General features: G+C 37.5%; 1 protein-coding gene across 1 annotated transcript in view; it reads right to left on the reverse strand.

Annotated features, from left to right (window-relative positions):
* The window catches only part of LOC110384311 (unconventional myosin-IXa), a 29,394-nt gene extending 12,979 nt beyond the window's left edge, over positions 1 to 16,415 (reverse strand). The window contains 25 exon segments of the mRNA XM_064038968.1: positions 108 to 238; positions 455 to 641; positions 949 to 1,056; positions 1,141 to 1,209; positions 2,447 to 2,505; positions 3,161 to 3,338; positions 3,692 to 3,863; positions 4,205 to 4,452; positions 4,650 to 4,844; positions 5,334 to 5,353; positions 5,661 to 5,856; positions 6,179 to 6,226; positions 6,634 to 6,744; positions 7,441 to 7,589; positions 7,895 to 8,030; positions 8,118 to 8,364; positions 8,645 to 8,784; positions 9,990 to 10,170; positions 11,632 to 11,919; positions 11,922 to 12,061; positions 12,063 to 12,143; positions 12,145 to 12,543; positions 13,497 to 13,612; positions 14,390 to 14,533; positions 15,506 to 16,415. Coding sequence (XP_063895038.1) covers positions 108 to 238; positions 455 to 641; positions 949 to 1,056; positions 1,141 to 1,209; positions 2,447 to 2,505; positions 3,161 to 3,338; positions 3,692 to 3,863; positions 4,205 to 4,452; positions 4,650 to 4,844; positions 5,334 to 5,353; positions 5,661 to 5,856; positions 6,179 to 6,226; positions 6,634 to 6,744; positions 7,441 to 7,589; positions 7,895 to 8,030; positions 8,118 to 8,364; positions 8,645 to 8,784; positions 9,990 to 10,170; positions 11,632 to 11,919; positions 11,922 to 12,061; positions 12,063 to 12,143; positions 12,145 to 12,543; positions 13,497 to 13,612; positions 14,390 to 14,533; positions 15,506 to 15,541 — 3,779 coding nt within the window. The 5' untranslated portion in view covers positions 15,542 to 16,415.
* Positions 16,416 to 23,137: the final 6,722 nt, after the last annotated feature.

A 23,137-nucleotide genomic window follows, 5' to 3' on the forward strand; every position in this document is an offset into this window, starting at 1 on the left:
ATAGTTTTATTTTTATGAAATTCGAATCAAGCTGTAACAATTTTCACTTTCCTTTTATATTTTAAATTCATAAATCCTCTAATTACAGACTAAAATCAGAGACTCACCTTGCAGCAGTTTTACTGGTTTCCGTATTGTCTGAAGGATTCCAGTTACCAATCTGTCTAAGGTACTCTTCACTGCTACTTGTTATTGTCTCCAAAAGTTCCGCCAACTCTTTCTCCCGTTTTTCTCTTTTCTACAAAAAACAGATAAAAAGTAAATGTTTGACTGATTTTAATATGGGGTTATTTAGAGGTCATACTAAATCTCATAAATCTGTGATGAATTTTGATATTTTCCAGCTATCCAACATGGCTCTAGAACCCTTCCTATTTAACTCTGTCTACATCATTTTCGATAATCCAACTATGTTATCAGTTCTTTTACCATTAAATTACTACCATTTACATACCTTAGTAATAGCATCCTTTTCAGTCATGAGATAGTTCTGATCGAGCCGCAACCACAGCAGTTCATCGGCCAAGTCTTCGGGCGTAATCTTGTTGGGCAGAGTGACCGCGGCTTGTGGGTACCTGTTAGCCGTCACATTCCAGCGTTCATCCTCCGTGGAACATTCGCTTGTTTCTTTGGGTATAAGGCTGAAAATTAATGATATTTTGAGTGATTTTGTTTATTGAAGTGTGGTTGTTTATAGCAGTGATACAGTGCTGGTAAAAATCGATGTTTAGAACTTTGAACTGCTAAACTTAACTAAATCCGCATCGAATATGAGCAATACTCAAAGACGAGAAAAAGTTGCGTAAACTACTTATACACTTTTTTGTGTTAAAGAAAAGTATATAATTTCTCTTTAGTGTACAAGAAAGTATATAATTTGAGTTTGGAAATCAAATTACATGTGACAAAAAACTATTGTATATTTAGAAGAGAAGCTTCGTGTAATACCTTGTGCTGGTTTGTTTTAGCGGATCTGTCTTGGTCACCCTCTTTTTCACTTTTTGAATATTTGTGTTTTCTATAGTATCTATGAGGATATCCCGTTTCTTCTCGACCCTACAACAATATTAATATTTTAATGTCTTCTAGCATGTAATTTATACGTTTGATATAGGTTCTCGTATAAGATGGTTTACATACCTCGGTATCGGCAATGATTGTGTCGCTCTCAGTTGCCTTGAGTTTTCTTGATCCGTTCGTAAGATGTACCTAAAATATTTGTCAAATCAATAACCGGACGCAAGTTTACACATAAAAATATTCAGAATATTTACATTTCATATGCTTTTTGTCTATTTTTGGTACTCATATCTACGAAATTTGCATTTCTGATTCAATCACTAAGCAAGTGTCTGAATCAAAACATGAGATTGAGATGACACAAAGTTTTTTAAATCGAAGGCTGGATCGGGGACAGAAACCGAATATTATACACAGGAATGAATTTTAAGCAGTGCACAAAAAAAAAACTGGTGGTCCAGAATCATTAACAGAACATCTGCATCATCAGTATTTTTTTTTTTTCATTCTTTTGGCCGCCCTAAAATCAGCAAAATATGGATACCAACTATTCTTACGCGCTTGGAGCAGCGCTCGCGTCAGTAAACCGGTTTCGCGTTGCCGCACTTGTGGCTACTATGACGACTGTGACCGTACAATCGGTTACAAAATAAACATCTTTCGATATCAATAACTTTTCTTTTTTGTACTAAAATACGACAAAATAAAAATATACGTATCTATAAAACCTATTTAGCTATAAGTTGACAAAGTTTGAGCACTGGATAAAATTAATTCCTGTATTTATTTTTTGTATCTATAGATGTGCCAGTTCTACACATTTATAAGTTTACAGTCTTACTTATAAACTAATAAGTTATACTTAAGGGGTGTTTAAGAAAAAATCTTACTTATAAACGTGGCTGAACTAAATCATTTTCTTAGCAATGTCTTAAATGAGCTGTCAAATTAAGTAGCCTCACACCCTTGTTTAACCCACTAATTAGCAAAATGGCTGGATTCTTACCAGCTGATTTTTCATTTCCGGTTTATTGACAGCTCAATTTTTTAATTTTATATTTTACGGATGCCATTGTTGCCATTACACAACGTTTTCATGACAAATATTTTTTTAAGCTACCAACATTCCGGTAGTGTTGAGAAATTAGTATGTTTTTATGTCATTATCTGTTCATTACTTAAGACATGCTTAAGCAACGTTTATAGGTTAAAATAATTTCATCACTACTTAAAGCTTTAAGTAGTAATTAGGTAAAACAATGATTAGAAGATGATTAGTTGATTTTTATAAGTAAGGCTGTTAATCTGTAAATTTTTCCCAATCAACATTGAACCTTATACTTTAGAGACAAAGTTGTCTAATGTAGTCGTCTGTAAAATCTAGGGAAACGGCTAGGCAGATGATGGATCGAAGTAGTGTACTCACAGCGGATCCTTGTTGGCGAGCCTGAGCGTGACACTGTCGGGCGGCGCGCGGCCGTCATGCTGTCAACACAAACACCAACCACAACGTTGTACGTGTGTCCGACACGCTTGCACGTTAGTCACACTTATCGGTTAGTTTCAGGGTACGTTTCACTACATAATTTATGTATTTATATTAACTGTAAGACACTGAATGGCAATTACAGAGAAAGATTGATCAACACGGCTGAAACTACTGATTCGATTCACTGAAAGATGCTGTCTAGTATAATGAACTTTTTGTATAAACTTTGAGGTAACGCAAACGTGAGACAGGTAGATATTTATGTGGATATCTGCGGTAGTGAAACATACCCTTAACAGTTAAATAACATCGATTTGGATATAAGGTGCAAACTTGAGTTCAATCAATGAATTTACAGAATCTGATGTCCGGGTGAGGGTTGCGAATTCGTATGCTTAATTTTTAGTGACATCAAAAAGTGCTGTACATTGCTCTGTGATTCGAATTGAACAATCATGCATTTTCAATCAATCAATAAAACATTTGGAATAGCAAAACAGATTATTAATTGGTTTTCATTCAACAGTGTGAAATATCGATATTTTTTGACAACCCTAATTTTATCGATAAAGTTTCTCCTCACCCGGTTGAAACGGTTGAAATAAAACAAGGGTATATTAGTCCATGCGGGTGTATTCTAACAGTCCTTACCTCACTATCCCCGATGGCTCTTCTAGCACAAATGGCTCTGCGTAACAAGTGCCCTCTGGCGGCGGCTTGGAAGGCAATGAGTCCTCGGTGTAGTTTCCGCGCCCAGCAACGAACTCTAGCGCCGCGGTACCACGCTTGTAGGCGCAAGGCTGCCTCGTGACGAGCTGATAGCCATTGTCTGAACAGACATAGTGCAAAGGATAATTTAACAACCCTCGCAAAAGATATGTAAATTCATGAAAATTTCTTCTTTGATGATGGTTTAAAAACTGCACGCCGGCAATTCACTATTCCAACTAAATCAGTCTAACAAAAGTTCCTAAGACATCCCTTCCAAAACTCAAACAAGTCGATAAATTCGATTTAGACTGTGATGGCATCACTATTCATTCGACCGATATAGATTTTGGAACTTTACTGTTTATATTAAAGTACCTAAATTTCCCAAGAGATTTTGGAACTGTATACAATACACGAAACTTATCACACATCACTTTTATACACACTTTTCACTGGTCTTATAGTTCTCACCTGCAAAAATACTGTATAACGACGGAAGCCCGGCGCAGCGCGAGGAAGCGCCTGCGCTCGAGCACGGCGCGGAACCAGCGCTGGATGGTGATGATGGACGCCATGATCTGCTGGTGCAGCCGGTACTCCAACTTCGTCTGCTCGCTTTCGCGCATGAAGATCTTTGTTGCACCTGTGTAGGTTATAAACGATGTTAGTAACGCTATGTGAGGCGGGATAGTGACTGCGGGATTGTTCGAAAGAGTTACGGTGGCCCTAGTACATAAAAGGCCTACGACGGAACATTATGGTTTTATTCAGTAAGAGTCTGACTCCCTCACCGCAGCCAACCGACAGCGGGAGAGGTCATTTGATGATGATATTAACGTCGCAAAACAAAAATGGTGGGATAGTTAGGAAAAATACTTACAAATTCAAAAGATAAATAAATAATTCAATAACCCACGACACATAAAAACATAAATGAACACAGCAAAAAATTATGTTTCTTATGATTGATGAAATAATCCTTACCTAATTGATAGTTATCCCTATCGAGATTGAGCGTGGCTAGGAAATGTCGGACATCAGTCTGTGAGCTCAGCAGTCCTTTCGGCAGTAGTATCCTATACAACTGTATAAATTCCTCGTATGTCAGTCGCACGTTGTACCCGGCTTGCCGGATCCGGACCGTTTCTAACATGCCCGTGTATCGTAACTGTCGCTGGACGGTTTCATCGTCGAAAACGTGCGGGACTTTCTCGCCGTTCGATTTTATGCATCTGTAGGAAGTTGGAGAATTATATAGACAAATCGCATAGAAACAAATATCTATGTTAAAAAGTCACTTCGTATTGAAACATCCATATAAATATTACCGATAGAGACTTGACATCTCTCACACCTCTATTGACCCCGATTTTCTAGAACAAATATATTTTTCTTAAAGCACTTAATTATCTGTTAACTATTGACTTACCTTATAAAGAACGGATTGGCCTGGTTCAATGTGTCCATGAGCGCGGACAGCGAGTGCTGGAACTGCGCGGCGACAGTTTGCGGCTGTTTTCGCTTGCCCGCCGGCGCCGCTGTCCGCCCCGCTAATGTTTTCACACTCTGCAGATTCTTTAAACCCTTTTTCGCTCGCTCTCTCGGCCTAAACGACTTGTTTTTCCTGTTCAACCAAACCAAATTAGTTTAAGTATACATAAATACGGAGAAAACATCTCTAAGAGACCGCAATATGGATTTGTTTGATAAATTAATTTGTAGAAGAAATATCCACAGCGTCATGAGATCTCTTAGTGGTAACACCAACCACCTAAGTATAGATTGCTTGGTGAAAATGTGCGAATTATTTACATACATGCTATGCCGGTAAAAGTGTTCTTCTACCCAAATTGTTTTGAGCAATTGCAATTCAGTACAAGCCGATAAGAAAACATTTTGTGTATCTAAGATTTAGAAAAAGCCAATATGAAAGAAAAATGTTTTATTTTTGATGTTTTGCATTGATATACAGCTCGTAGTTTTGAATAAAAGTCTGCAGAAATCTGTTATCTACACTTAACCCACACAGAAAAGCGACAAACGACAATTACAGCATCTATGTATATTTTCTTTTACAGTTTAAGTGTATATAATAGAAGATGTAATTGTATACCTTGGCTGGCCACCCAGCAGCTATATATTACAATACTACTACATAATACATATATGCTATATAAACGTCACAAAGGAAGGCGACAGAGAAATGCACGACAACTGAAGACCCATAGCCACCACCGTGAAGAAGAGAAAGGTGAAAGATAGACCCCAACCGAAACACGCAAATTCTTCAAACAAAATATCCAATAATGATCCAAATGAGTACAAATAAAACAAAACTCGAACAAAATACCTATAGAGGGATAACTAGGTGTGTAAGAATGAAAGTGTCGGGTAGTATTTGCACTCATGGGTTTGTTTGAGGAGCGCGTGGCGCACGTACATGACGATCTGGCTGGCGCGCTGCATGACGTCGCTGTCGTCGAAGCGCTCGTCGCGCTCCGCCCGCCGCGTGCGCGTCTCGGCGATTCTGTAATGTTTTGCCCTTTGCCGCGGTCCCGAGCGGCCGCGTCGGCGCGGGCTTACTATCGCCGGGCCGGCTCGCCTCGCGCGGCTTACTGGCGGCTCTGTGGCCCGCTCTGTGCCCGACGATGGAGGGTGAGAAAGGAATCGACGATTACAAAATTAATGTAAAAAAAATAAGTAAACCAAATTAAAATGTTCTGTGGTGCATGCATGCCTACTCGGTGTGGCCGCGAAGTGAGTATGAATAAATTCCTATTAGAAAACTAACAGATGAAAACTACATAATTGCTTTGGACTAATAGCGAGTCAACAAACATGAAGTCGTGGCAGTATAACGCAGCAAGGGTGTGTTACAGGTAGACTAAGAACATGGATGTCCATGCGTTAGGTGCACATAGAACATATAACAAGCATGCCGTAAATTCGGTGACTTACGCAATGCGGTTGATTGCAAGATTGATTGACGATACTGTCACCAGTTGGCTGAGCAACAAGACACATTTCATTACGTCACATAACGTTGCTTGCAAAAGCTATATTGTAATACATATTTTATACATAATAATATAGAGTAAATCATCAGGGTCGTGTTTAAAACCGCAAGTGCTTTATTTACAGTCATTCAAAATGCAAGCTTATTTGAGCGAATTCAAATTCAACGTGAATAGAATTGGCGAGAATTCTGCAAATATTTCTGGGTGAGCATTTGCGGTGTAAGCACAACCTACGGTAATAATTTCAGTGATATTTTCAAGTTGCCAATTGTTGGATATAATAAAAAGTCTTCATGCCTTTCAAGTTATTAGGTATGGTATTGCAAATCTGCAGTTAGTGGATAATAGTATGTTGTGAAGTAAGCTGTGGGCGTGGGTACGGTAAGGCTGGCTGACCTGATGATGGTGTCGTTGGGAGCGTGTATGGAGGCGCGGGGCAGGCGCGAGGCGCCGTCCACGCGCTGCACGCGGTGACGCCGCCCTGCCTCCAGGAACGCGAAGTAACCTCTGTGTACAAACATTACACAATATTGAAGGGTGCGTCCACATCTGGCGAATGCGCCGCGAATGCGCAGCACGCGAGCCGATCGCGAGCTGTCCGCGAGCTGCGCGCGTGCATTTTTGTTCGTGTGCCGCTTCTGCTTGGCCCGCGCGCAGCTCGCGCGCGACCTAAGCGCCGCACGCGAGCGGCGCGCAGGCGGCGTGCGACGTCTGTCATCTTCGATAGTACTGAGCCAATATACGGAACTGTGCGGGCGAGAACTGATTGCGCGCAGATCGCGCGCCGCTCGCGCGCTCTATACGAGCCTTGCGTGAGTTGCGCTAAAGAGGCGCACCGAACTATTGCAGTGACTGCACGCGCGCAGCTCGCGGACAGCTCGCGATCGGCTCGCGTGCTGCGCATTCGCGGCGCATTCGCCAGATGTGGACGCACCCGAAGACCTCGTGGCTTACTAATAGCTGCACGGATATTTTGACCAAAGGTTCGTCAATCCCCACACATTAGTGCTGAGAAAGGAATGTATTGCATCAGGGGCCAAATAAAATATGGGTTCATCAATTGTCTTTGACCACGATCACACAATGTCCGTGCCGACAATTACACGGCACTGATGTGTGAGCAACCCTTGGCCCATAGAACCCGTCGACAATGTCATAACGAGTACCAAGCAGGATGATATTAACTTTTCTAATTAAGCTTACCTAAAGAAAGCTCGCACTATAGCCCAACGGAAGACGGCCACGGGATCAACTCCAACCAACTCTCTGACGAATGCTAGTGAAGAGTTCTTCAGTACGCTGACGATGTCTTGCCGCATCAGATCTAGATTCTTCTCACGCATTGCTGTTACCTGGTGACCAAAGTAAACATATTTTCTTTTAATATTTATCTTTGATGTCTTTACTGACTAAACCAATACCTTATGGAACTTCCAAGCCATAGACACATTTTTCTTATGAAGGAATAAAATTATTACGTTCATTTAAAATAACTTGGACTCATAACACTGTATTTCAGAAACGTGTATTATATCTTGAAATTATTCAATCTAATCCCTAGGAGACTGTTTTTTAAGTATACTGTGCTCGGTGTCGGTCCTCAGTCAACAATACACTGGCTTTATATTAAAATTTAGGCAATATTTAATGTATTTACCTGATACTTGACTCTGCCGGCGTAATGTCTGACAACGAATGCTGGTTCTCTTCTCTGTGGCTTCTCATAGAACGGGTTGTTCTCATGCACCGAGTTGAACTTCTGTAGTAGCGTCTCATTTGTCGCCCATGGGAAACTGCAAGCAAAATTGATAACTGTAATATGTGCTTTAAAGGTACCTCGACTTTTTCTTTATAACATTTCAAAACAAACATGTACTCACTTGCACTGATCATCCAACAGACACAGCAGTCCGTTAACCTTTCCCTCAATGAGCTGCAAGCACCCTGTATTATCTGAGAACCCTATATCCGTCCAGGGTATGCCTTCCCTCTTATACTCCTCTTGTTCATATTTAAACACGTGCTGGTTGAAATAATGCTGTAAGTGCTCGTTCGCGTAGTTAATGCACAGTTGCTCGAAGCTGTTGCTCAGACCGAAGTCCTCGAAACCGAATATATCCAGAACGCCTGCAACAAAATGATAGATACGTTAGGAAAATGGGCTGTTATTCTGTTGTTGCAAGAACTGTCTTACTGGCTGAACTCTCTTATTGGAAAGAGGCATCAAAACTTTCAAATTTTACACAACATTTTTCATAGAGCATATTTCAAACAGGTAAAGGACTGGTTGGAAGGAGCTTGCATCCAGTGTCAGTAATACTACTATCAGAAATGGTCCTCCCAGAATTCAATAAGTTAATTATGGTACCTGAAACCGTGAATAAGTACTCTGTAATAACAAACTTACCTATACTATGTCCCTGATGTTCCCTAAGCGTGTCCTTTTTAGAGAGCAAAGCGTGGTTGACCTGCATCACGATCCAGTCGAACAGAGCACCGTACAGGCACTTGGCCATAGCGTCTCGTGTCGCTATCGCTTCTGGCAACCTGCAAGAAGTCAAAAGGAAAATAATAAATATTTGGCAGAAGAAAATGCACAAATTTAACAATTAGTGCATTTTCTTCTTCATTGTAAGAAGTTTTTGTTGAAGCCAAAGTGTGTGCCAGATTTGAGAAAATCTCCGGCACATTAGGTGATTAAACAATTCAGCTCAATTGATATCAAGAAAAAATGCGACGTGTCTAAAACTTGTATTAAGTTCTTTTGCAGACAAAATGAGTTTAGTTCATAACTAGAAATTGCACATCTTCATTCCTTGTTTGCCTTTTATGAACACTCCAAAAGAGATTTCCTTTTTTATGTTCAATAATCCTATGATGCTTCATTGTTTAGGAATGTGTTGATATTTTTTATTCAAAATAAGACGATAATCTCTCCTAGATAAGACTAAAACCACGAATGTAAACAAATGTTCTGCACATTTTCTAGCACAGAAAGGCTAGGATTATTAACTCGAAAATTTACGTTTACTCATTTACATGATTATATTGTTTATCTAATCACAAATCAGCGATTACAATAACAGATATTGAGCCTTTAGACTTTGAATATATTATAGAAGCAGTTGATCCTAATTACGGACAAGATCTTGGCCTCCTTGGCCTCTTTTGGAAGAAATTGTTTGTTTTGTAGCTGTTTGTAAGCAAGTTACTAGCTTTGTACCACAAAAGCTGGCTCTGTACAATCTTCTGTTCTATTCTGTCACCTACATACACTGTTAAAATATGATTCCCAACATAACATAACTGGCAACAGGTGAAGTCTTTAAAATAATAATCAACAAAATACAATAAATAATAATATTGACAGCATAAAATTGAAATGAGATTTGGCACCAATACAAAAGTATAAAGATACAATTTGGAAGCGAACGACCAGTCCATCGCCTTTTTCGGATAATTGGCTTTCGTTAAGAATATTAATTACATTTTATTTGAAACTAGCTTTTGCCCGCGGTTTCACCCGCGTCTAGTAACCGGATGGTGACAAAAGCTCCTAAAACCTCCTAATCCTAAAACCTTCTCCCGGGTCTAAGTTACCTACCCTCTAATTTTAAGCCAAATCGGTCAAGCCGTTTTCATGTTATGTCGTGACAACGGAAAGCGGGTTTCATTTTTATATATATAATATTTGAAATGGTTTACATTTGCTACGGAGTTTTACAATATGGTAATTTTCTTTCACAAAGTACCTGTAATTAATAACGAGTGTCTCCCCCGAAGCCCTGGCTCGCTTGGACGTGAGGGCAGCTAGGAGCGTCTCCTGTTTGACCCGCAGCAGTGAAGATATGAGTGACACCACTTCAGGGTTCCGCACGCCCACAGCCTCGTCGTGGTGGTAGGATTTCCTTTGCGGTTGGAACTCCACATTGCCTGCAAATGTAGGAATGTGTGTGATTTGCGTTCAACTAATGTGTGCAGTGTAGTAAAAAATATTTACGGTATTGTTATGAGTTTTTTCACTTTTTAGTCATAAGCTTAGGTATTATAGTTATTTTTGAATGATTAAAACAATGAACCAATTTAGGGCCACGTTCACTGAAGATTTAAAAATCGTTTTTCTGAAAACAACTGTTGACTTTGAAACTTGAATGTGCAAATTCATAGTATACAGTTGTTTTAAGAAAACTGAAGATTATGTATGTGTACTTGGGCTTTAGAATATTGGAAAGCATACAATATTTTTCTAGATGCGTCTTTTAAATATAGGTAATGGTAAGATATAAGTGCCATGACGTTTAGTGAGGTAATATTGATTCAATATAAAGATTTAGAGCAGCAAGTGGCTTTTTCCTAACTGCACGGAAAAATGCCAAAATAAACACGGCATCAAAACCACATGCGGAACGCAATTGGTCCGTAAAAACAATAAAGCATATTTATTATTTTAGAAATCAGTCTTATCCAATAATGGGCGATTGATCTGTATTTGCGTTTTACTTTATAAACATACTCCTATTCCATGAACAAATAGCCCAAAAGGAAGCAAAAAATATCCTTTAGTAGATTCAGTAGATTTTGGTACAATAAACCAGAAAATGTACAAGTTTGAATTGCTCAGGATTTCATGATCAAATATGGCAATAGTAATTAAGCCCCAATGCAAATGAGGTGCGTTTAGTGTGATATAGTTTTAATATATTTTTATGCCATATAATGAAATTAGACATAAGTTTCGAACTGAATAATATGCTTTCATTATAAGAGGCTTCGACTTGTATCTATACATTATTTATATAATATAAACAGTCTTACACAAAAATACATGAAGATTAAGGCGTCGTCCTAATTGGCAGCGATCGCGCGATGGCGCGATGCGTTTTTCATCTAAGAGGTCGTCCTAATTGACAGCGATTGTACGATGACACGATGCGTTCTCGTCGTTCGATGAGTTCAAACTTACAGAGACACTCTGATGAAGAGTGTCCTATTTGAACCTCGCAAGTGAGATAGTGAGATCGTGAGATGAAAAACGCATCGCGCCATCGTGCGATCGCTGCCAATTAGGACGACGCCTAAGAATGTCATGGTAAAATATTAGAATAGACACAACAGGGAAAATTATTAATGTTAAATGAATGCAAGAATGTAGGGCCAACATATTTGTCGAGTGTAGGAGGAAAATGAATTATTTCCTTTATTAACACAAGTCAATGAATTATGCATATTTAAATTTTACATACATTTCTTGTTGTGTATGTAATCCTTCAATTGTATGACTGATACCAGAAGTTATCAAGGTAATTACTACTCTGTATCAGCTGATAAGATTTGGTAATAGAAAACTCATGAGTTAGTTATGTTTATAAAAACTAATAAATAAGAAAAACTTACCTAAAAGCAGCACGGCCGACAGGACAGCAAATAATCGCCGCTGCTTGTCCATCGTGAAGCCCACCATCTCCATAGATTGTTTTAACCGCGAAAACTCATACTGTTCGTCAATACCGGGCACCTCACTACAACCAGTTCTCGATAAATAATTATATTTGTCCACACTGAGTAAATGCAACTGTTCCTTCTCCTGCTCCGACGCACCAGCCAATAAATAATAAAACACATGATAATTCCTCTCGTTCCGACCTTGACTGCATATTCGTGACTTTTCCAGCAAATATTTTGTACAACGGCTCCATGCACCATGCCATTCTCTTTGTAATTAACTTGGATGAACTTTCCAAACCGACTGGAATTATTATTATGGGCAGTTTTCGCGTTACCGAATGCTTCTAACACTGGACCAGCACTCAGTATTGTTTGTTCTACCCGCTACCATGAGACCCCTTTGACTCAGAGCTGTCAGATGATGTAGAAGAAAATTCGTACTCTCAGTCTTTCCTGATCCACTCTCCACTGATTACTATGCATTGATTAGTTCGCTCTCGGAGCATACAGTGATATGCGGCGTCGGCAACTGCAAATATGTGAGGAGGAAGACTGGACCCTCCTATCCGTTTGTTCTGATATAGCTTCACATATTTCGGATTGTAGATCGGGTAAAACTTGAACGGGTTGAGTGCTATTAATATGGATCCAACATATGTGTAGATGTAGCCGGCCGAGAACCTCGCCCTCAAGTTATCGAGCAGCGTCTGTTCGTTGAGCTCCGGCAGCTGACAGAGGTCGGGATACTCGCGATCTTTCGGCTGATACAGGAATCGCTGGAAGTAATCCTTTATCAGCTGCGGGTCCACCGAGAAGTTCTCCATCCATGGTTCGTCGGGAATCTTCTCGCGAAGATAAAATCTGGAACAGAAACAAAACCCTTGAGCCGAGATGCCGACGGTAATGACTGGGAAACTGTCTAAAAATAAGTTTTATACTTTTGAGTCATAATGACGAAATCTAAATATTTGTGAGTTGTGGTACAGTTTTAGAGGCCATGTTTGATCGAGCGGTAAAGTTTCAGTTTGATTGGCAGGATGGAGACGCCGTTATCACGCCGCAGTCGCAGGAAGAGTGAGTCACGCGCCGCACTGGAATATTATCCCCAATCACTGCTACAGCCCTTCATTTAACAACTAAGTAATAGTTTAAACAACACTTATTTCATTCCGACGCGTAAATATGTATAATAGACACATTCATAGCGGGGCTTCGATAACGTTTTAGTTACGTCTGTATTTATGCGTACGTTAAATGCTTAATAATAGAAAATCGATGTAGAACTGTTGTAATTTAATGTTTGTCGTTTACTTTGCATAAATAAACACACAGAAGTTAAAATTACGGTAATCACATCGCCTAGAATAAATTGAGATGAATCATCTCACAATGCAATATAGTAAAAATAGTATTGCGGTGACAGGACACTTAATGGACACAGCTATATGTAAAGGTACAGATACAAGACACGCAGGTGTTTAAGACAAGGTTAGACGTATCTCTCGTAACACATAATTGCAGGAATAAGATAATTATATAGAAAAACCTGATTTGACATTGTTGAACTTGCCACAACACTGGCTACTGTCTGCATCAAGGAAAAACTATATTCAAATATCGTTGAGTAGGTATGCAGAATGCTTTTTTAATTAAATCAATCATAACTTGAATGTTACAGTGTTAATTACAGCAGGAAAATTAACATGTAACCAAAGTGTTAAAAGTCGATATACATAGTTATTTGTTGTTAATTAAAGCTAAATATGATTGGTAATGAGTAACGTGGGATACATGAAAGGTTTCTGAATACCGACCTGTAGTACTGTCCTGAACTGGTGTTGTGGGGCCACAGCAGCATGACAGCGACGGGCGACTCATTGGGCCCGAGTCGGCGCTCCTTGCACTCGCCGCTGAGCATGTCCCCCACCACCTAAATAAATGATTTATAACATAAATATAGTTGTATTCATTATTCAGTTTTCCTTCTCTGATTTGGGATACTTCATTAGCTATGGATCAACACACCACAGGCTGTTTCAAACACATTTTAAACTTGATCGTCAAGTAACTAGTACAGCATTTATAAGTTTAATTGGTGCAGGAAATTCCATGGTCACCATCTGTCTTCCTTTAGATGCTAATTTAACCAGCTCATATGTTTATTTTATTCAAAAACTTCATAAATAAGCAATATTACACGCAAAATGATTACATAGATAAAAACTATTAAAATAGTGCAAAGTTTTTATTTTATCAACTTATTAGCAACCAATAAATATTAATCATATCTGTTAGTTCCTTAAAACTCTTTATCTCACCTATGAGCTGGTAGACACAATATAGAATGTCTCACTGATGACCGAGCAAAGGAAGCAATCATCTTGGCCACTAAGCTGACTCATTCACTTACAATGAGCAAAAAATTCTTCATGTTTATATTGTTAATCAATTTTTTTGCATCAAGTGGTGAGCTGTTTTAAACTGATACAGAGTGAACGTTTTCAGTTACTTTGTTCATAGACTGAATGGGGAACTTAGTAGTAGCGGAATTTAGTTCATAGTAGATAAGTAAAATAGGTTACATACAAGCATTTTTGTAGTAAATACTTTCAGCATACATCAACTGCCTAAATTACTCATTTTTGTGGGCTTATCAACTACATGGATAATATGAATGTTGTAAACAATGTTTTAACAATGAACCTACCTCGGCCAATTCATAGGGTCCGCCGGATCCATTGGTCAAGCCAAGTTTGTCAGTGATACAGCAGACAATTTCTTCAGAGCTGGTCTGCTTCGAAGCTTCCACCGACAAGGCCTCGTAGTGAGGGGACAGTGCTCCCACATACACCTGTTATAATATCCACATATTCATACATAGAGAAAAGCCAATTGTTGGTATAATTGCACAGTTTCAGGTATTGTGTAAGGGGAATTTTGTTGATAACTGTCTTTACAGAAACAGGATTTGTTAAAGAACTTTTCTAATGTATAAAATATGAAAAACAACAAACATCATATAAATAATTATAAAATGTTCCAAGGTTATACTCTCACTCTCTGCTTTATCAGAATATTTGCTTTAACCCGCTGCCGGACAAAGGTTCCTTTTTACCTAACATAGATGATTGTTTGAATTTAGAAGATTAAAAGAAACTGAGACATAAATAATCCCAATATAAGTTGACATTTAAGTGGCATAACTTTATCATAATTTCAAGGATTTTTCAGAATAATTAGCAGGTGTTCTCCTTCATACACAAGATCCTTATATTCTATTCTATTCTATTCATAGTGCACTACAAATGTTTAAACATGCATTTGTTTAATCTCTAGCACCATGTAAACAAGCTTGGCATTGAACTTTGTAAAAATTAGACATTCTTCAAGAGTCATTGCCTTTTAATTTATTTATTTTTCCTTTCATTTATAAGGAAGTGTTAAGCAAAAGTACTTTAACTGAATGGGCATACTGCAGAAAAATATTGTTGTCAGTCAACAGGGGTACTATGTTTTGATTATGGATCTATGTTATCTGATTAAATAAATAAATTATTATTATTATTAAAACCCTTCTTCGGTCTGGTATTTCTATCTTGTAAATCATGACTATTCTCAACAAAAATCTATGTGCTTCTGTACACATACCAGTTAAAATATGGACAAACAAGCAACTATAGATACAATAATTTAGAGCTATATTGATCAGTACTTTGTTGGAACCACATGAACAATGGATTATAAACTGTCACAACATTCTGGATCAACTTGTTACTTTATTATGTATTACTGTAGTATTCTTATGAAGAAAAATATTACTGACCTGCACAATATATCTGTGATTTTCAGAATGAGCCATTTTGCAACATTGTCCTACTCTTTGTGGCTCAATACTGGATATTTACAGCTGATCTTCATTTTAGCACAATGCTTTTCACTTGTTTCATACTCTTGTATGTGTTTACATACATCTCAGATAAACACAGATCTATGTTATCTCTGTATCCACAGCAATCTTATTTGTGTATTTTTATTCAGTGTTGATAAGTATCTTCGAGTAACTGAACTTCAGTGAATGTTTTTAAAACTGGGGATATTCAGCGTAGTGCACCTGACCCCCACTGAGCTGTACAGGTAGTCAACCGTGACAAGTTCATAAAATATCATGTCCTTGCCGAGGATCGCCGCTCCGACCGCCACCCGGTATACTTCTTCTCGATATATTTAACGTTTCACTGTATTAACATCAACCCAGCAATAGAACACAAAGAAGAGAAATCTCAGATTTGGGTCACATGCTGATTGAATAGAACAGTTGCCCAGTTTACTTCCAAGTCTTTGGTTAACTTTCTTCCCACTAAACTCAACTAATCATGGTTAAAATATTCACTTTCTTAATGAATTGAATATCGGTACAGCATACAAACTTATTGCAGTTAAAAAACAACACATTGGATACAAAACTGTAGCGAAATCGGTGTCTCCGACAACCTGTTATTTGTCAAACACAACTCTTTCCAACGCACCACGTAATCGCACCAGATTTATAGTAACAATGACATAAAATATAAAAAAGTTTGCTATTTCTTGTACACTTTTATATAGGTTCGCGTGTTATTTCAATAAACAGTTTGATCAGAGAAATCTAATCTATTGAACCACCATTTTTATTTGTGTCCGACTTGAATCGTGTATCAATGTAAAAATAGACGATTTAAAATATATTCAAGACTTGGAAAAGTTGTACCACGGCAGTGGCCTTCCTTATTTATCCGTATTATATCATAGACAATCCCTGTCAAGTATAGACAAGGAAATTGAAATATTTTTTTTTAATTTTGCCGTGAACGGCAAAGACACTATTGTTGTAGGGTCTGTTGGTTGACAATAAAAAATAGTAACTTACCGAAAGTTAACTGGGTAAAACATAAAAACACTTAATTTTGAAATTCTTGCTACCTGTCGAAACATTCACCTGACCAAGAATTCAAAGCTCTGAACAACAGAAAATACCTAATATAATTTACCCTGTAAATGAGGCTCGTATGTACACCGGGAGTGTTGTCCTGTAAATTACAAGAATAGCACTTTATTTTATATTTAACGATATACATCATATTCGTCTATAAAAAATATACTGCTTGCTAAATAATCATAGTATCCTCTTCATTTTTGTTTTTTGTTAGTTGGGCAACTGACCAAAAGTGTCGCAACCTGTCGCGTCGCGTAGTTCCGCTGCCGTTAAGTGCATTATAGCAAGCGACGCGACACTTCACTTTTTTCAAGCTTTGGTTTAAACGAGAAGTCGTGTTTGAAATGGCTTTCGACGAAGAGAAATTAATTATGTTAGTCAGTCAGTATCCTGAGATATATGATCATCAAAATGAACATTATATGAATTCTCTTAGGAAAAACAATATTTGGAGGGAAATTGGCGAGGAAATGGGAGTATCGAGTAAGTAAAGGAGATGGCCAAATTTTCATAGAAATAAAACCCAGAATCGACAGCAATGAAATGGTTACCAATATGTTCTTTATGATAGACCTTTGATGGTGTCAAAAAATCCAGACTGAAATCCATGGGGTATAGGAGCTATTTCATATTATCGCAAAAATAGGTTATGTTGAATATATGTTGATTTTAAAGATTATTAACATCAAGGGACATAAAAAAGCAAAGTAAACTAACATTATACAAGCCACTAGTAATAACCCCATAGTTTCCATCGATATATATGTACTACGTACTAGATAGAACGTTCCGAACAAAAAGCTTACCACACTGAACTGCACTGCAGACTATGCAGTGCCCAAAATGGCAAATCAGAGCGATTTTGACACCTGCGTCAGATGGATGTCTATGAAACGACAATTATAAAATAGAAAATACATATCAAGGTATAAACTTACACATATAAACTATTCGAGAGTCAAGTTAGTAAAATTACACGCTGTTTATGCTATTACAACGCTTGTATATCATACTTTTCATTTATAATTCAATTTTACAAACATGCATTAATTTGTTCCCGCCCGCCATCTTAAATTATGGATTAAGAAAATCGTGCAGAAACAGATGTGCCATAAAACTGGCAGTAGGTAAAATATCAATGAAAACAGACTTCACTTTGTCATGGTATGTTCTTACTTTCAAGAAAAAATAATTAAATTCGCGAAAATTTATGATAGCCCTCTTAAGAAAAAAAACATCGTAATTAATATTAAAAACCCTAAAAATAAGTTCCTGGTTTTAATATATTACATGATTTTGCATTCAATTAGATATAAATAAACTTTTTGATATATTACATGATTTTGAATTCACTTAGATATAAACTTTTTGAGTAATGAAAAATATAGGCAAAATACGAGCGACACTTCTGCAATTAACATCAATGAGGATGACTACATGTCACAATACGTCAACGAGATGTCAACAGACGACATAAGCGGGTAAATTATTTGTATGGATGTTCTTGTCTATCGCTAGAATATATGTCAATGATAGTTTCAGAGTTAGCCTGGTGATTAAAAGGTCTTGTATTTAACCCATTGACATATATTCTAGCGATAGACAAGAACATCCATACAAATAATTTACCCGCTTATGTCGTCTGTTGACATCTCGTTGACGTATTGTGACATGTAGTCATCCTCATTGATGTTAATGAGGGTTTTTGAAATTTTTTCTGCCACCGGGTGGCGCCACGTATGCGTCTGGTCCAAACAGCTGTCAAATAGTATGGAATTGTAGGTGCCGAACTTATTGTTTATTGAAATTCTGTTATATTGGAAGTGTTATTGATTTTATTATGGACTACGGTCAGAATAAGGTTTCCGAACTAAAAATTGAGCTAAGAGAGAAGGTGCAAAAGTCACTGGTACTAAGGAAAAGCTTGTTGAAAAATTTGTTAACACAATATGATTTAGTTTTTTTTATTTACTCAACCGCAATAGTAAAACAATAATGCAGTGCTTTAATTATAAAATAAAAAAAACACTAAAATCGTTCACTATTCATAGTAAAGATAAGCACTTTGACAGTTATTGGACCTGACGACTCGGTGCTGCCACCTCGTGGATTGCCATTTTAGAAAACCCTCATTAGTGTCGCTCGTATTTTGCCTACATTTTTCATTACTCAAAAAGTTTATATCTAAGTGAATTCAAAATCATGTAATATATCAAAAAGTTTATTTATATCTAATTGAATGCAAAATCATGTAATAAATTAAAACCAGGAACTTATTTTTAGAGTTTTTAATATTAATTACGATGTTTTTTTTCTTAAGAGGGCTATCACAAATTTTCGCGAATTTAATTATTTTTTCTTGAAAGTAAGAACATACCATGACAAAGTGAAGTCTGTTTTCATTGATATTTTACCTACTGCCAGTTTTATGGCACATCTGTTTCTGCACGATTTTCTTAATCCATAATTTAAGATGGCGGGCGGGAACAAATTAATGCATATTTGTAAAATTGAATTATAAATGAAAAGTATGATATACAAGCGTTGTAATAGCATGAACAGCGTGTAATTTTACTAACTTGACTCTCGAATAGTTTATATGTGTAAGTTTATACCTTGATATGTATTTTCTATTTTATAATTGTCGTTTCATAAGGCCCCAGTACACGTTGGCCCAAGTGCGGCCAATACACGCCATCACCAATGTGTACACGGGGTATTGGTGCAGGTTGGCGGACATTTGTCAAGGTTGGCGCGCATTCGGCGAGTTGTCGGTTTTTTGGGCGCACATCAAAGGAATCTTGGCCCAGCTTGGTGTGTGGTGTTTACACATTCGGCCAATGTTTAGTTCATCACCGACCGCTGAGGATAAAGTACACTTTTGAGTTGCGTGTAAAAATAAATATAGTAGTGTAGTATAATATAAATATATATAGTAGTATAGTATAATATAGTAGTGTACAAATAAATAGCCGAAGCCTTAATTACTTCGACGTCCATCGTAAGTGGTTTGCCAGGCAGGAATGAGCCATGTGCCAATGTGTAAACACCTTTTGTACGTGGCCTACATTTGTGCATTGCACAGCTTGGCCCAACACAGGCCAACGTGTACTGGGGCCTATAGACATCCATCTGACGCAGGCGTCAAAATCGCTCTGATTTGCCATTTTGGGCACTGCATAGTCTGCACTGCAGTTCAGTGTGGTAAGATTTTTGTTCGGAACGTTCTATCTTGTACGTAGTACTGTATATCGATGATTTAACCACTCCAGATACGATTAAGCACCGACCTTACCTACTTGGAGAGGTTTCGCAGTTACATGCAACCTTCACAACTGGTTATGAAATGTTTTTGGAGAAATTGTCTTTGAAAATCGGAAAATCGCGCCATGTGACATTGTCAAATATAACAAATGACTTAGCAATGCAAAACGGGCCAATCACGAGTCTGCATTCAACTTCTAACGAACATCAAACAGTAAAAGTAAACTTTTTTGTGAACTAAAATCTTGATCGAAAAAACGTTATAAAAAGAGAACCCCATGGTTTTTAGATGATTTGAAATACTTTTTAAAATCCACAAATTATACTGAATCCAATCATACATATGACGTTCCTGTCGACTCTGGGTGTTTTTTTGGCCATCTCCTTTCATACAAAATTCTGAGTTGGTACAAGATATTTATTTTCATCAACTTTTTAGTAAGTAATAGTATGGGAAAGCCAATGTGATTTCTTAATTCTATGCGGGTAGGCTTAGAATAAAAAAAGGGACAGACAAAATTTGCTGCAAACTGTCGCAGCACTGCAGTTCAAGTGTCGTTACGTTACGTGTCGCATCGCTGCACTGCCGTGGAGTGTCTTAAGTGTCCTACCTTTATGGTTACTATAGTTGGAATTTTCCAACTTTAAAATTATAGCCGGATTATTTTAAATTTTCCTTTTTTTCGAAAAAAATATTTTTATGTTTGTCAAATGCGATTGTTTTGAATTTCAAACATAAAAACATACAAAAAAATATTATTTAACTTGAAATGGTTGAAAGTGCTGTGTACTATATTGTGGGAGATTGTCATGGTTGTTCCATAACATTTCATGCATAACTTACAGTGATAAAGTGGTATGATTGTGATTTGGTTTCTCAAGGAGAGGTTTTCTATTTGAGAATTAAAAAAAGATAGTTCCCAAGAAATCTATAGATGGCGTTGAACCTACTTCGTTACTGGGACTTTTCCAAAATGTCAAGGCTAAAAAAAACATTTCGCCAGGCCCTTTATAATCTGTGGCAGGCTTTAATAAAGTCCCAGATTTCTGCAGAAATTGCTATCACACACAATGTCTCGGGACATTCAGGTAAGAATTTCACCGATTTCTTTTCTCCTTCTATTCCGTTTTGTTATTCGACCTCAAAATTATCGACCAAGATCAGCGCCATCTAGGCATCAGCTAGGAAAATAATTAAAAGAAAGTAAATCCCTCATAAAAATTATGAATGTCTCTAAAGTAGTTCATAAAAAAGCAATAATCTTCCCACCCATAAACTTCATCAATAACACACAATAAATGGGCAATAATTGCCCTAGAATGGGTTATGCATAGTTACCTACTTCGTGAAGTTACGAAGCTTCGTAACTATTAGGTCAACTTACAAAACTGAAAGGAAAACCCACACTGAAAGTGCATAACGATGACCCGTGATCGTTTTCTGTTTTCAATTTTATTCTGTTTAAAAAAAATCTAAGTATATGGTGATTTCTACAAGACAAGAATAATCACTGAAAAGTGAGAAAGAAAAAATAGAGTCGGCAGCAAAATAAAACCTACAGTATGTAATTGAGACCAGTGAACTTTGTTCCGTAGACATGCAGTTTTAATCCGACAAAGTTTATCTCGGGACATTCCTAATCCTGAATTTCAGTGAATAAATAGGTACATTTATGGTCTGTTGTCGAAATCCCGCAACTGCATGTTTAGAAGAAGTCCTTAAGTTATTGCAAGAGCATTGTAATAATTATATTATTGTTGATAACTCGAGCACGTTTGACACAACATTGTAGAGGCGATAATCGTATCCTCTGTGTGTTGGATAAAGTAAATACTAAAGAACAAAAATATAAATATTACAGTCGTATTAAAGTTCAGTGCACTTGTTCAATGCAGCTATACGCCTAGACTCAGTTACAATTCTCATTGAATAACTATGTAGATATGTCTTGTCGGGGGTGTGGAAGAATGCTTCGGTGATACCCGGGCCCCGATTCTCCTAAGTTAATAATGTCAAAATCGAATAGAAATCGAATCGCAATATGATCGTAATAGCAGTTTTAACCATATCGGGCATTCTGCTACTAATAAAAGACCAATCGTATTCGATTGACATTTGATTGGTGTGCGATTGGTCTGCTATTTTGATGATTTTGGTCTATACGGTAGTTTGCTGTACAATCATTTTGCAATCGTAAATCATTTGCAGACAAAATGATTCATTATTGAATGACAGAAAAGGATCAAAACGTTTATTTCAAAGAAAAAATAGCGGAATGCCACAACCGCTTCAATGTTAATCGAGTCGGGATTGGGTCTCAGTCGAATCGAGTCGAACGTCAATCGAAGGTCGCTTAAGTAAAATTAGGAGAATCGGGCCCCCGTTGTCTCGACCATAGGCACATGTGGGTTTCGGCCAGTAAGAGTTTAGCACACCCTCCACCGATCCCGGGTGGAGGATTGTCCAAGGATTTCTCCTTGAACAAAAAAAAAAAAAGCTTTGCGTGTCTGAATCTGGCTGTTGGCTATCGAAATTTGTATCGTGTCGGTTGTAGTTGTAGTTCGATCTTTAACGAACCACAACGGTGAGGCAGAAAATTCAAACTAAGTCAATTATATCCGTCTCCTTCGGGAAGAACTTGGATAACATCTCATATAGGTATTCTACAGATTAAGCCTGCTCGAACCCATTCGAAGTTGGATTTGCAATAAAAATATCTACTTATATTTACTTTCGCAGTTTTTAAGTGCACATAGGTTGTATCTACCGGCGTGTGTAGCTAGGTTGATAAGAAACGTAACACTGAACTTGAACGTTACGATATTCGTGAAGTTCAAGCCTTCACCACTACAGACTACATTTAATTATACCAAACTGATGGATTAGAACTAGGTACATATTTTTTGTTGCTAACCAATAAATAAATAAATTGTAAGCAAGTGCCTAACGCCAAAATAAAGTAATTTAGAACGATATACATATATCTGAACTTACATTATACATATAGGTAAATGACCAGGTACAGGGGTCGAGTTTTCGAGGTGTTGTGTGTACCTCTAGGTATGATGGATTCAAATTAAATCTAGATATTCGCCTTAGCCATTACATCTTGTATGCATATGTAGGGTACCGTAATTAAAAGCTAGTTTATTGCAAACTTTAATTATTATGGAGACAAAAATAACGCGAGCTAAAACCTAAAGAATAACTTCAATAAA

This window comes from Helicoverpa armigera, chromosome 17 (genome assembly GCF_030705265.1).
Source record: "Helicoverpa armigera isolate CAAS_96S chromosome 17, ASM3070526v1, whole genome shotgun sequence".
Taxonomy (NCBI): Eukaryota; Metazoa; Arthropoda; class Insecta; order Lepidoptera; family Noctuidae; genus Helicoverpa; species Helicoverpa armigera.